The sequence below is a fragment of the Archocentrus centrarchus genome, chromosome 7 (assembly GCF_007364275.1).
Source record: "Archocentrus centrarchus isolate MPI-CPG fArcCen1 chromosome 7, fArcCen1, whole genome shotgun sequence".
Taxonomy (NCBI): Eukaryota; Metazoa; Chordata; class Actinopteri; order Cichliformes; family Cichlidae; genus Archocentrus; species Archocentrus centrarchus.
This window is the reverse complement of record NC_044352.1, coordinates 14,354,335-14,368,176: the sequence shown is the minus strand read 5'-3', so window position 1 is coordinate 14,368,176 and position 13,842 is coordinate 14,354,335. Positions and strand designations below refer to the sequence as shown.

The 13,842-nt window shown below is 42.4% G+C and overlaps 1 protein-coding gene across 1 annotated transcript in view; it reads left to right on the top strand.

Moving 5' to 3' along the window:
* Window positions 1-13,842, top strand: part of plxnd1 (plexin D1) — a 71,983-nt gene that overhangs the window by 46,051 nt on the left and 12,090 nt on the right. The window contains exons 15-24 of the mRNA XM_030732773.1: window positions 945-1,084; window positions 1,511-1,690; window positions 2,029-2,113; window positions 2,324-2,611; window positions 5,109-5,258; window positions 7,748-7,862; window positions 8,484-8,591; window positions 10,185-10,297; window positions 11,843-11,947; window positions 13,056-13,186. Of these exons, the coding sequence (XP_030588633.1) occupies window positions 945-1,084; window positions 1,511-1,690; window positions 2,029-2,113; window positions 2,324-2,611; window positions 5,109-5,258; window positions 7,748-7,862; window positions 8,484-8,591; window positions 10,185-10,297; window positions 11,843-11,947; window positions 13,056-13,186 (1,415 nt within the window). The remainder of the gene's footprint in view (window positions 1-944; window positions 1,085-1,510; window positions 1,691-2,028; window positions 2,114-2,323; window positions 2,612-5,108; window positions 5,259-7,747; window positions 7,863-8,483; window positions 8,592-10,184; window positions 10,298-11,842; window positions 11,948-13,055; window positions 13,187-13,842) is intronic.

Here is a 13,842-nt window from a genome sequence, read left to right as displayed (position 1 = left end):
TTTTTTTTTTTTTGTTTGTTTATAATTCAGTGCTGGAACGGCCTGTCATTTCTGTAGCGTCTCAGTGCAGCGCTGCCCGTGAGTCATCCCACAGAGAACTCATTCCAGTCTTGAAACCCTTCTTGATACGTATGTATGAAGAAACTCTAGAACATCAAACATAACAAGGACTGTTGTGGGAACTCCTCCCCGAGCTTCCTTATGCATCTTTGAGCTGGTCAGTGTCAGGGGGTATTTTACTGCAGGCTTTTGAGGAGAAGATGTGAGAGAAAGGGGAAGCAGTTTTGGAGACAGGATATATGCCTTTACTGCATCTCCTTCCTCAAACCTCTTGACGGAAACATCTGCCTCCTTACGCTCCCCCCCCTAAACAAAAACGCACAATAGGTCTGCTCCATCCCTGTGCACTGAGGAAGTGAATCCTGTCAGTGAGGATAAGAGGTTTCCCTGGAGGCGAGGTTCATGGCAGGGATAGAAAGTTTGAAAAGAGCAGGAATGCTGATGCTGGTAGCTGCAGAGCTGGACAGGGATATTCATCTTTGCCCAAGGAGGCTTTTTATTTGTGTGTAGGTGCTCTTGTGTATGTATGATTATGTGTGCATGAACATTATTGCTTTTTACCCACAGTACAGCTGTCCTGCTACTTGGGCCTAAATGCCTGTTGGCTTCAGCAGCACTTTAACATACTGCAGCGTGGGCTGTCTTCACAGTTTTCCTCACTAATTTATTGTTATAGTCAGCAGCTGTCTCATCCCATCTGTAAAGACGTGATATTTAAACCTCAAAGGATAAGGAAAGATTTTATTTGTTGTCAAGAAAGGCATCATAGAGCACAAACACAGTTTTTACTAAGCCTGTCTTTTCCAGTGACAGAAGCTGTCAGATTTCTACTGATAAATCTGATGTCTTGTTAGTAATTTGCTGTATCTCTCCTCTGCATGCAGTTCCCAAAACTGCTGTCCATGGAGCCAGGGAGGGGCTCTCGCACTGGAGGAACCAGAGTGACCATCAGTGGGGAACACCTGGACATTGGCTCCCAGGTTAAAGTAAAGGTCAACAACACACTGGAATGCGACATCACGAAGTGAGTACAACTTTTCTTAAGCAGGTTCTGCAACTTATGTTAAGCAGGTCAAATTTCAAGTGGCTCCAAAGTCTCTGTGACTTTGAATACTTACCATTAAACTACAAAGGATTTAAATAGCTTTCTTTGCTTTGCCCATATTAATAGCGCTCTTTCATATGGCTGATACCAAATGCAGGTGCACAGTAATTAAGTATTCAGGCTGGATGGCTTTCTGAAGCCTGCACAAGATTCAGCACCTTTACCTGTATCCGTAATGCTTTCCAAAATAGTTGACTTCTGTGTAGGTCTGCCAAGCTGCAGTAAACATAACTTCAACTGGAACTGGAACCATCTTTAGGGATGAAACTGCTGTAGACATTGCAAGTTGTGCAGTTACAACGTTTACCTATTTTTTCTTTTCTTTCTTTCTTTGTCTTTTTTTAGGAAAACAGATCAAACAATTGAATGCATCATGCCTCCAGCTTCGCAGGCACACACTGACCCAGTGACAGTGTGTGTGGAGTTTGAGGACAATTCCTGTCAGGGTGCAGAGCTTAGCACCACATACACCTATGAGAAGAACCCCACTATCAGCTCGATCCACCCCCAAAAGAGCTTCCTCAGGTAGGTATACTGCCACACACATCATAAGGATTAAAACTCTCCAGATGGAATACTTTGGAGTTCCCCTCACATTCCCAGTCATTACTGTAATATTGTCCTCTGTGCCTTCTTCCTATTGTGCTCTAAATTGCACAGCTTGAGTGTGACAGGGCAGTGGCATGTCTTTGATTACATCTGAGGTTTTTCAGTGCATTCAAACTGGTGTGCTTTGTTATCTTGTCCTGTTTCTCTCTCATGTTTGAGCAATGTCCCAAAGTATTTGCATGTCAGTATGAATTTGACACATTTTTTTGTAGCAGCTGAGATGTGCAGCTGAGACTGTGTTGTGTGTGTTGCAGTGGTGGCAGGTTCATCACAGTGACAGGCCGGGGTTTTGATCTGGTGCAGACTGTCACCATGCAGGTGCTGGAAACTGCAGATTTGGTTAGTATGCTAATTATTTCCAATTTTTTTTTGCTTGATAAGACTCTTTCAGTCAGATAGTCAGATGTGTGGGAATTTGTGATTCATTAGAACAAAATAACTGTTTTTCCATGTGATTTATTCATAAATGTGCAGAGTGAAAACATTTTTTAAAAAAAATAGATTATTAGTTCAAAGAAAGTCCTGTCTCTGAACATGCAATCATTGTAGTCTTCTCAGGTCCTTCGACAGCAGTGTGAAGTGATCACGTCTTCCATGATTATCTGCCGCTCTCCATCGTCCAGCCAGTCCCATCAGACCCCAGTGCAGTTTTTTCTGAATGGAGTCCTCTACAAGGATGACAGGCGTTCCTCCTCTGATACCGATGAGGAAGAAGAGGAGGACCCTCATATAGGTCACTTCCTCTTGGAATATGTGGAGGATCCTCAGTTTTTCACTGCCAACAAGGAGAAGCTGATTAAACACCATTCAGGGGAGCCACTGACGCTCATCATCAATGTGAGTGACACTGCTGAATCACATTCATGCTTTACTTTTGCGTTGATCTACTAAATGATGCCCAGACTTCTAGCACGTCGGTTCCTTGGTTTGTTTTGTGGTTTCAAAAGCATCACTGTTGTAAACCTGAATGTACCCACTGACAGAGCTGACTGTTTCTTTATTCATATTCACATAAACCAGAGGCACATAAAACACTTCAAAGCCTCCGTCCTCTGTAATGTGTTGACTTCTAATGTTGCAGGTCTAAGGGGGAGGCGGGTGCTTTGTTTAGTTGGAGGTCCCATGTTCTACATTCTGGCTGATTTAAGCACTTGTCTGCATGAATTCATCACCCTAGAGGGTTGCTGGCTGTGACACAGTTAAAAAAAAAAATGCACATACTAAAAGCACAGACAGGAAAGCTTGAACATGGTGCAGCTTCCTCTTTTTTGTGCGTCCGTGTGTACCAGGATCAGCCTGTCTACATGGCCGACTCATTTGCGGTTTCCTGTTTTATTTAGGAAGGTGGATTCCACTTGTGGTGGACCTGAAAGGGGGAGAGAGGCTGAAGAGAAATGTGTTTGTTTAATAGGGAGCTTGTTAGCCAGCCAGCCTATATTAAGAACCTGAGCTGGAATGTGGGTGGGTTTTGTTATCCTTCATCCTGTTTCGGCCTGTAGAATCCATTGTTTTGGTCTTTTCTATTAGTTTCTGTGTGAAAATCTTATGCATATTGAGGTTATAAAATCTATTTCTTAGAATATGCTCAAACATATTGGCGTGATAGCTGCATGCTTTTTGTATTTGTGTATGATGTGTGTATATTGCATCTGTTTAAGGAAGCATTTGTTGACAGAGACTCAGGGGGCTGCATCCTGCAGTGGGGACAGGACAGTGTCCTAAGGGTGTAATCAAAACAAGGAAGCGCACTAGGGATAAACACAGACATACTTCCTCATTTGTCATTCTTAAATTCAAGGGAAATTGCCATTTCATACAAAAAGGCTCATGTGTTTGCAGGTCTGCCCATTATTCTGATTAGTAATAATAACACCGTACATAACAAATTAATTACAGAGAAGACTGGGACACTGTAAAAAAAATAAAAAGAAGAAAAAACACAGAGTCATACACGAACCTTAATTAGTGTATAGAGATGAATGAACTGTTGTTTCACAGTCGAACTCTCTGTGGCAAGTTTACAGACTTCCTGGTTGGATTTCTACCTTCCAGTAAAGTGCTTGAGGTAACGTAGCTACGACTGTTTACAGCCTGTTTGATCATCTGTCCCTTTATGTTTCTTGCCAGGTCTTTTTGTACCAAAGTTTCTATGTTCCTGAATAGACAAACTATATAATGGTATAGAAATTTTGTATATTGATACTTTTATACAGTATTTATTAAACCTTAATTAACCAATAAGTAAAACTCTTGAAATTAAGACTCTCTTTTGTGCTAATGTTCTGGGCCAATATAGGCGGCATTGACCCAGTATGTTTCTGATGGTGGGGAAAAACCAGATCACAGAGAGAACCCGCTAAAGAACCCCACCCTGGTTTGAACCTGAAGTAACAGTACTAACCACTGAGGTACTGCACTGTCTGACCCTTGAACAGGCAACCAGGCTTGATGCTATACACATTAAAAGGGGTACTTTAGACTAAGGGTCCCAGATAGTTTGAGGATATGTAAGAGACACTAATAAATAATAAAAATAACGAGGGACCATGAGGGACACATGCAGAAGAAAGATAGAGGATATATTGGACAAAGGATGTTGAATATAAAGCTACCAGGCAGGAAGAAAAGATGAAGACCACAGAGAAGGATGGATGTAATGAAGGAGGACTTGCAGAGGGTTGGTGTGACAGATGTTAGGGATAGGGTGAGATGGAGGCAGGTAAACCATTGTGGCAACCCCTGAAGCCAAAAGAAGAAGAAGGAATAATGGAATAATCCTTTTTAAAGAATTTGGAAAGCCTCCTCTAGATCCTCAGAAGATATTGTGCTAATTTCTTTAAAAAGCTGAGTGCTACACCTCATGAGTGGGTGAAGTCAAACTTCATGTGAAAAACCAGCCTCTCTTTAAGCTGTGAAATTCCAGAATTGGATGGAAGTAGGACAGAGTTAGCCTGATTGAAAAACATTGTTCGTGCATCTTATTTCAAAAGGCTTCTGTAAAGGCCCTGAGAATGTTATTTTGGGCTCAGACAAGGATGACCGGGTTTGTTTGTAGAAACTTTTCTGGCCATGTGAGAGATAGAGCGGGAATGTTTGCTGCATCAAGCTGAACTCTAGCCCAAAGTGGATGAGTTTCTTGCCTTTCTCTGTATGACAGCTGCGTGACGGGCCTGCCATGGCTCAGTTTCTGTGCGTGCACATAAAAATGCCTATGTGTCTGCATGTACGTGTGGGATAAATCTTTGTGAATGTTATCTGTGCTTGTTCGATGTAGGCCCCTCTGCTATCTTACCCCTGACCTACTGATGGCTGTTTTTATTCGTTTCTGGCACAGAAAGTGCCGAGCGGTCTGGAGTTGATGCCGGAGGAATACTCAGTGATGATTGGCTCCTATCCCTGCAACATCACCTTTCATAATGACCAGCTGTTCCACTGCACTATCAAGGGACTGTCCAGCTCCAGCGAACGGGAACTTCCCGTCACTGTAAGTATTAAAGCTTGTAAAAAAAAAAAAAAAAAACACACAATAAAATACAAATGTACATCCAGACTTGTGTTGAAAATAGTACTGGCTGGTCCAGTTTCAGCCAACACAGTATTCAAGCCAAGCATTTAGTCAGAATCTGTACCACCTGTGATGTTCACTAAAAGAGATTTTATCTGCAAAAATCTGAATCCGTGCTCTGTAAGTCATGTGTTTGTGTGTGTGCCACTGTACATGCATTATAAATGGTTTGTAGTCTCTTCATTCCATCATGAATGAAGTCAGCTGGGGGTGTTTAGCCATCATTCTGTGCCACAGTGCCACAACAAATAGAGGTGTGTTTGCCAATTGTTGTTCATGTCTTTAATCTTTTAACAGTTCCTCTATCATCTATTGCACAGGCACTATCTGTTCCCACTGATACCAAAATCTTCTGAGTCAGCAATGATCTCACTCTTCACTTGAGTCTTTGTTTTGTTTCCTGGTTTGTTCATTCTCCATTAAATGCCCTAATCAAGACATGGCTAAGCCCTGAGCAGTCTTGATAAAACCAGACCCTCTCTTTCCTCTACCCATCTCTCTTCCCCATCTGTAGATATCTGTTCTGGTCTGTTTTGATAGGGCTCTATTAAGGGGGAAAGCATTCATCTATATTTAAATATGAGCCAAACTGTGAGTGGTTTGCTGAAATAGCTCAGAAAACATATGTTAGTCTCTCTCTGCTGCAGTTGAGGTGAACTGTATAAGCATTTCCCCACTTTGACACAAAAATAGAAGTAAAGCTCTCCCCCTCCTTCCTTCTCTGTCTCTCTCCTTGTGTACCTGTGGCTCGCTCAAGCAAACCTCCCACCCCATCTGTCTCTCAGGATGTCTCAGAATAAACACGGGCAATTAGCAAACACATAAAGTCAGGGCAAGGGTCAGATGAGATGTCATAACACAAATGGGTGGGCTGCGTGCACACGAGCAGTGAGGATGATTTGCACGCGAATTTGACAGGGGCATAAATACAGAGTGCAAATATATTTTCCTTTGTGCTGGCACATTTGAATAAATGCATACATGTTGGGCTGACACATAGCTTATGGCCATTTGTGTTTCTTCACTTACTTTTGGTGGAAGATCTATTTTTGCATGCCTGTGTTGTGCTTGGCTCTGAAGTGCTGCAGAAGTGGATGTAGGGAAGCAGTGTTTTTGTACCCCAAGTGAAACAGGAACATGGAACAATGGCATTTTCCCCTCCATTACACCAGGCCTGGCTGTTGCAACCTCTGGAAGAAGGCCTTCTCTTGCTGGTCTGAGTAAATAAATGTCTGGAACAGAAAGAGTAAGAGGGAATGTGAAAATGAGGGAACCAAGTGAGCCAGCTTCTCTCTGTTAGAGTAAGACCACTGTAAGAAGGATTTGGTCTGAGGATTGGAGGCTTTTTTATCTCCGTCTCTTTTTATGAAATATGTTCAGATTGGGGAAGGAGCGGGAATGATGTGAGCAGGGACCAGAGAGACCCTGCTGACTAATCAGAAGGCAGAAGTGAAAGTTCTTTTCTTGTCACATCTGGGTTAGACTGAACTGGGTGACTCCTCTAGTTCATTGCAGCGAGAGACCATTTTTCAAAATCTACAGTGTGTAATTTTTTCTGCATATCTGCACCTGTGCCCGTTAAAAAAAAAAAAATGATGTGCTTGTGCATGTGTGCTGCAACTTGTGTTCCCATTAAGAACTGCTTCTGTGGTTCTGCAAACGTTTTCACTCTGAAAAGTTTTAATGCATCTACTGCTCATTACTCCTGTGTATTCTGTCTCCCTTTGCCTTTATCTTTGTCTTTTGTCTCAAATAGTACCTTACCGGTTTACAGTGTAGTCCAGGATATTTAAGAAAAGGGACCACAATTTGACCCCAACCGTTAATTTACCAGCCAGGTATCCAGGAAGAGTGGCTAGAATGAAACCTGTTGAGACAGTTCCTTTACTTTATCTCATTTGGACTGCTATAATTAGCTTTATACATCATTTACTCATCTTCAGACTACTCAAAGTACATCTGCTAGGCTTACAACATGTTTGCACTGCTCTAGAGTTGGCTTGTTACAACATCTAACCAGCAGCTCACTCGAAAGATCTTACAGCTGGGGCATTTTCATGAACTTCCTCGAGTAGTGAGATAGAGATGGGATGATTTAAGTGCTATATTAAAATGAACGTCTTGTCTGATAATTATAGAACAGGTGGCTTTTTTGGTAGATTTTTATTTGCAGTAAATAAGAGTTGAAAGTTCTTTGTCTTGAATTTAGTGTTTCATATCAATATATGAAATAAGCTTCTAAGAAAACAAAAGTATATATATAGGACATGATGAGATACATATAGTTGACGGTCAAAGTGCTCAATCCATAGGAAGAAAGAGAAGAAGAGAAAACAAAACAGAGCAGAGGCGGCAGATGTTGAAGGACTTTGACCCAGTTTCATCTGTCATTTCCCTTTTCTTTCTAGGTGCAAGTGGGGAACTTTCGACATGCAATTGCCATAGTGCAGCTCGGCGGCAGCGAGCTGGCCATCGTGGTATCCATTGTAGTGTGCTGTGTGCTACTGCTGCTGTGCACTGTGGGTAGGTTGTGTACACATGCTTACCAGAACATGATGGATGTATGCCTGTTATAGCAATGGGTGCTCCAGATGGGAAATAGATAAAAGGAATTTGTGGGTCATACATTCTCGCGCCTCCCCTTCATTCCTCTTTAGTATCCGGTGCACAAAGACCACAGTGTTCCTCTGTCTCTCTGTCTTCACCGTCTGTGCGGTTATACGTGTGTGCACTGTAATCTTTGAGTGTGTCTGTGGGGCAGGTGTATGGGTGAAAATGGGTGTTAGTGTGGATTTTCACACAGTTTTCTGGTATAAATCTGTTCTCAGATATTAAAAAAAAAAATCCTTTCCTTTTTTGCCAGACTTTGTGGGTGTGACATAAATGTTGAAATATGTGTGCTCAAATTTTATTTAGACATTGAAAAATGTCGATCATTTTTACATTTCATGTTCTCACAGTCAGAAACATTCGCACGGGCTCCTAAAAGCTGAAAAAACATGAAAATAATTCCAGAAATTCTAAATCTCTTAGCCCCATTTTGACCCTATTATTATTTCCAGGAAGTTGACAGTGTGTGATAACAGCAGTTGTTTTGTAAATTAGTTGCACTGTATTTTTCTCACTCTTTTGTGTTTTTCTCAGCTCTTGTAGTGTACTGCACGAAGAGCCGAAGGGCAGAACGCTACTGGCAGAAAACGCTGCTCCAAATGGAGGAGATGGAGTCCCAGATCAGAGAGGAGATTCGTAAAGGTGTGTTTATAAGGACAACACACACACACACACACACACACACACACACACACACACACACACACACACACACACACACTGCAGTACAAACTTTGTTATCAAAGTCACTTAGATTAAAAAAAAGAGCTTGTGTGAAGACAGAAACATTGACCACATATATTTGCTTGTTTGTGTATATCTGTGTTTGTGTGCGCTTGCGTGCAAAAACTATATTTGTTTTAGAGGTTTTCTAGTCTGAAGTGCGAGGAAGATACAACAGTTGACAGATTTGTGCCTAGTAAGCGTGACTCATAAAACATAGTCTCTGCCAAATGATCAGTCACAGACAGACACACTGAGTGACCACATCGCCTCTGCTGCGTCTACCCTATAGGAGCAAGACCTTTGTGTGTTTGTGTTTGGTTGTGTGTATGCATGTGTGTGTGTCTAGGGCATTAGACCAAAGCAGCATGAAGGCCACACTGCGTCTGAGGACCCAGATTTATTGTGTGGAGATGGGGGGGACGGATAGAGAAAGAAAAATGGAAGGAGGAAGCGATAGGAGTAGGAGTGAGGGCCGCAAGCTTGAGGAGAAGCAGAAGCGTGGGAGGGAGAGGAGGAGAGAGGAGAGGTTATTTAGTCAGAGGACACAGATAGATTTGTTGGCCGAGTTCAGGGTGAGTGTGTACAAAGCGCTGGATACTTTTGCTGAGAAGATGTGATAAAAGCAGGGGGGGGTGGAGGTGTAAAAAAGATGGGTAATTGACATATTCCAGGTTGCAAAAATGGGAGTGTCATGGTATTTGTCCAAAGAGTGAGGCAGAGGAGAGGTTTTGGTATTCAGGCCTGCTGCTTTTAATCTGGAGATGACAGTGTGAACTGATTCAGAGGATGCTTTAGCGAGCAGGATAAATAACCTGGTGGTGTAATGAAATATGTTTTAAATCCCTCCGGTCTAGCATTCTGTTCTTTCTGCACAAACACAGTCTGAAGAAACAGCCATTGTAACCCAAATACGTCTCTCATCTTGCGACAGGATGCACTTTTCTATAAAGAGATCTCCAGCGTGTCATTACATGTGAACATTATCCTCTGCTGGTACATGCTAGCCAATAAAGTGGCTACAGTATTGCCATGCAGATTCAAGTCAGTGTCTGGACATGCTGATACTGTTTCTGCATGTATACCTCGATCTGTACACATGTTTTGGATAAAAGCCGCAGACTGGATTTGGCTGCTCTGATTGTCGTTTGGTAAATATTTGCCTCTGTGTCGTGATGGGCTGCACAATTTGGCAGGGAGAAAAAGAACGGAGGGGGGAAAAGATCAGAGGATTAGGATTTGGTATATTTAGTATTCAACCAGGAGATGATACTAGATGGAGGAAATTAAACGATACAATTCTGTGATTTTAAAATAACTTCCTCTGAAATCAACCAGTCTTCCAAGCAGGATGGGGGGAAAAAAAAGATGATTACTGGATTAGCCTGCAAACACATTTCTTGCTTACTTTACTTACCAACAAATGAAGCTTGAAGAGCCAGAAACAGGAAGACACTGAAATGTATAAACAGTCCCATGATGAAATCCCATTTGGGTCTTTTTGGTTTTCAGGCTTTGCAGAACTCCAGACAGACATGACAGACCTGACCAAGGAACTGAATCGCAGCCAGGGCATCCCCTTTTTGGAGTACAAACAGTTTGTCACGCGCACCTTCTTCCCCAAGGTGAGAAACTCTATTTTTTCCCCTGTTATCTGATTTCGACTGGCAGACTGACAATACCATTTTTCTCACTGGGGTTTTAATATTCCTTCCCCACATGTCCCATTTCACATTTGTCACTGCTTGTAATATGCAGGGTAAAAATTCACCTTGGAACTTTTAAACATACACATCTAGTGAAGTGTAGCTCGGTCTGGCACCCTGCAGGACAGTTAATGTGTTCTCTATAGGTAAGCATTTTTCTGATGTGCGATCCACCCCGAAGGTACACTGTGGGTCTGTCTGTGGGTGGGTGTTTTTCCACCAATGCAGACGGGCATAGCTCAGCAGGCTTTGTCTTCCAACCACAGGCATGGACGTTCAAGGAGACAGAACAATGGCGGGCACTGTGACATGGAAACTTTCTCCCCGATCTCTCAAAACACACATCTTTTTTCCTTAGCTCACACACCCACGCTGTTTTGCAAGTACAAATGATCTTGCGCAATGACAGCCATGCCGGTTGCAGTGGACAGTGGACGCTGTTTTGTAGTGAAGGAAGAGAGAGGAGGAGAGTGTTGAAAAGCTACATGGAGGGAAACATAAATTCTAGTGTTGCTACTGCAGTATCATTTCTCCCACAAACTGTATAAAAAAGGTAGCTGCAGCCTCCAGGTCTGGAAAGTAAAGCCAATGCGAAGTCCCTTAAAGCTGCATTTTTTATTTATTTATTTATTTTTTGTATTATCAGCAGCTGTATGGTTGCAAAAAGAGGCCAGATTGTGGAGAAGTTTTTTTTTAATGACCTACTTCTCCCTTGATTTATATCCTCTGTAAACCGTCGCTAGTTTCAAGGCAACTCAGCATAATGTTGATTCTGTAAATTATGGTGGCATTTAGAGAAAAACAGATGATTTGGCACAGTATACTCTAATGCATGGCAGCCTCTACAAGTTACTACCATATGGGTGTACATCCTCAGGTTCTCAATCAGACCCACCCCTTTGCATTATGTCTGATTTTGAAAAAAAATGAGATACCCACAGCCAAAATCTAAAACTCAGTGCTTCACACTAGTAGTCGACAAACCAGTTGGTGACATTAGGTTGGTTAGGTCCATCTTTCATAGTCTGTTCCTGCCATAATTTTCTTTTAAGATAGTAAATGATCCTTTGTCCCCTTGTTTTTCCATGAGAGCTTCTGGTTGTCTGAGATTACACACACACATGCACATGAAACAGTGTTAGACACAGACTTAGACACAGTTAGAGTGCCAGCCAGACGTGGCTGTCCTGAAATGACAGACTGTGTTGAAAGGCTGCCTCTTAGCTCTTGGCCACTTTGTCTCCAAAGCCATTAAGGATCATGACGTTTTGTGTCACGGTGTCATGTTTCCTTTTCATGGTCATTCAGAGCCTTTTCAAGAAATTCTGTCCTTTGGCTCTAGACTTCAAACTTACCGTCAGCGTGGAAAGGCCAGTTCTTTTTGTTTTCCCTGTTTATCTTCCTGTGTTTATGAGTACAGCTGACTTTGTATGACAGTTTTCTGCGTGTGATTGTGTGTTTCAGATGTACTCAGATTACGAGAAAAGTCTGGTCCAGCATGCCTACGAGAATGATACTCTGGGACCTCGAGCGTTGCCAGAGACCCACCCACTGCTGCAGGACTGGCAGGTGAGGGGTTAAGCCATTAGGTTGTTAGGTTAGGCTTTCTCCTGTCAGAGTGCTTTTGTTTAGGTCCTTTTTCACTCCCTTGTTTCTCAACTGGGTCAGTCTGAAGCTTATTAAGCTTTCATGGTGAGGCTGTTGTTGATGAACTATAAAGAAAAGCATACTATGAATTTTTTTTTTTTAACCTCTGTGGTTGTTAAATTTAGTGTGTGTGTGGGTGGGTGGGTGGCTGTGCATATGTGTGTATTATGTCAGTGTACTATCTGTGTGAGCCCATGTATGCATGCATATCATTCAGTGATTTCAAGTGAGGTAGACACAAATTTTACACTGTTAAAGAACACACTGCCCTTTAAGTTGATGGCAGGTTGTAGACACGCTTCCCACAGGTGCTTGGAAAAATGCACAGTATGCTTTTTATTGAAATCTATCTCTAGTGGTTGGTGTGCATGTATGTTTGTGTGTGTGCACCTGAGGATGGACAAGAGTAAGAGTTACAAAGAGAGTGGGAGAGGAGGTATGCATTTTCACACACATTTGTGTGAGTGTGTGCTGAAAGTGAAAGCACATGCATGCGCCCATTACAACGAGAGAAAGTAAAGATTGCACTGCTAGTTTTGGGTCGGCAGCCGGGGGAGCCTGTCTAACAGTGATGAAGTGCCTTGGATCCACATTGTCTTCCCAGGAAGTGTTTTCCAGGTCACAGCAAATAAATCTCATAGGCGGGCATTTATCTTAATGGACACCCCTGTTCTCCTTCTGTCAGGCTGCAAACCACACCATATGGCTGCAGTCCAGAGGGAAGACTTCATCACACTGCTGCTTTAGACGCACTCATAGATAGGCCATACTCATTAAGTCGACTCGGCACATTTAGAGACAATCACACACAGTAAGAGACTGTAGCAGGGCATACTGTGGAGAAAACCGGAGTGCGAGGTGCCTGAAGGTGCAGAGGGAGGAGATGTGATAGGAAGATGAAGCGTTCAGTAGATGGGTCACTCGAGATGAGAGGTGGTGAAGTAGATTAGGGAGGACGCAGCAGGTGTGTAATCCAGTTAAGATGAAGTCATGTAGAGACATAACTGTTTAATCTGCCCTCTGTCATCAGGCCACCAACACAACAAGGCCTAACATAGAAGAGGGCATCACTCTGTTCTCCACTCTCCTCAATAACAAACACTTCCTGATCACGTTCGTCCATGCCCTGGAGCAGCAGAAAGACTTCGCTGTGCGGGACAGGTAACTGCTTCTCTTACTCCAACATTCATTTGTAGCCTACTACACACTGAGAAACTACTGTCAAGAACACGAGTGGGAAACACTTTTTCTTAGAGTGCCGTACTGACTAAGATGAAGTAAGTGAAGGACCACACTCTGAACGACTGACCTGAAGAATGATGCAGAAGGCTGTTTAGCAAACAGGTTCCATGTATGAGTGCATTACACAGACACACATACAATTTAATTAGTTGTAAGTAACATAAAAATGAAATACTTGAATTTAACCCAGCACATAGTTTTTGAATGGGATTTTAGTAACCACATAGCAACGTACATTATTCCCTAAAGGTGCCAATGCCACAAACTCAGTTGGGAGCAGTATACAATAGTAGGCACCCACTTGTGACTGAAATGCTGAAGCTAACTGTCTCTAATGATCCCTAACTTAATACAAGTTAAAAATGAGATACTCAGACTAAAATATTTTTAGTGCCAGGCTTGACATATGATTTTTTTTGTGTGTGTGTGTAAACACGGGCATTTTAAAATAGTAGTGCACTGAGACTGATTTTGCAGCCAGCCTTGAGCGGCCATTTAATGAACTCTGGATTTTAGCACTTTGTATTGGCTTCATTATGCTCATGTTGTGCCTGTAATTAGCTAAAAAAAATAGA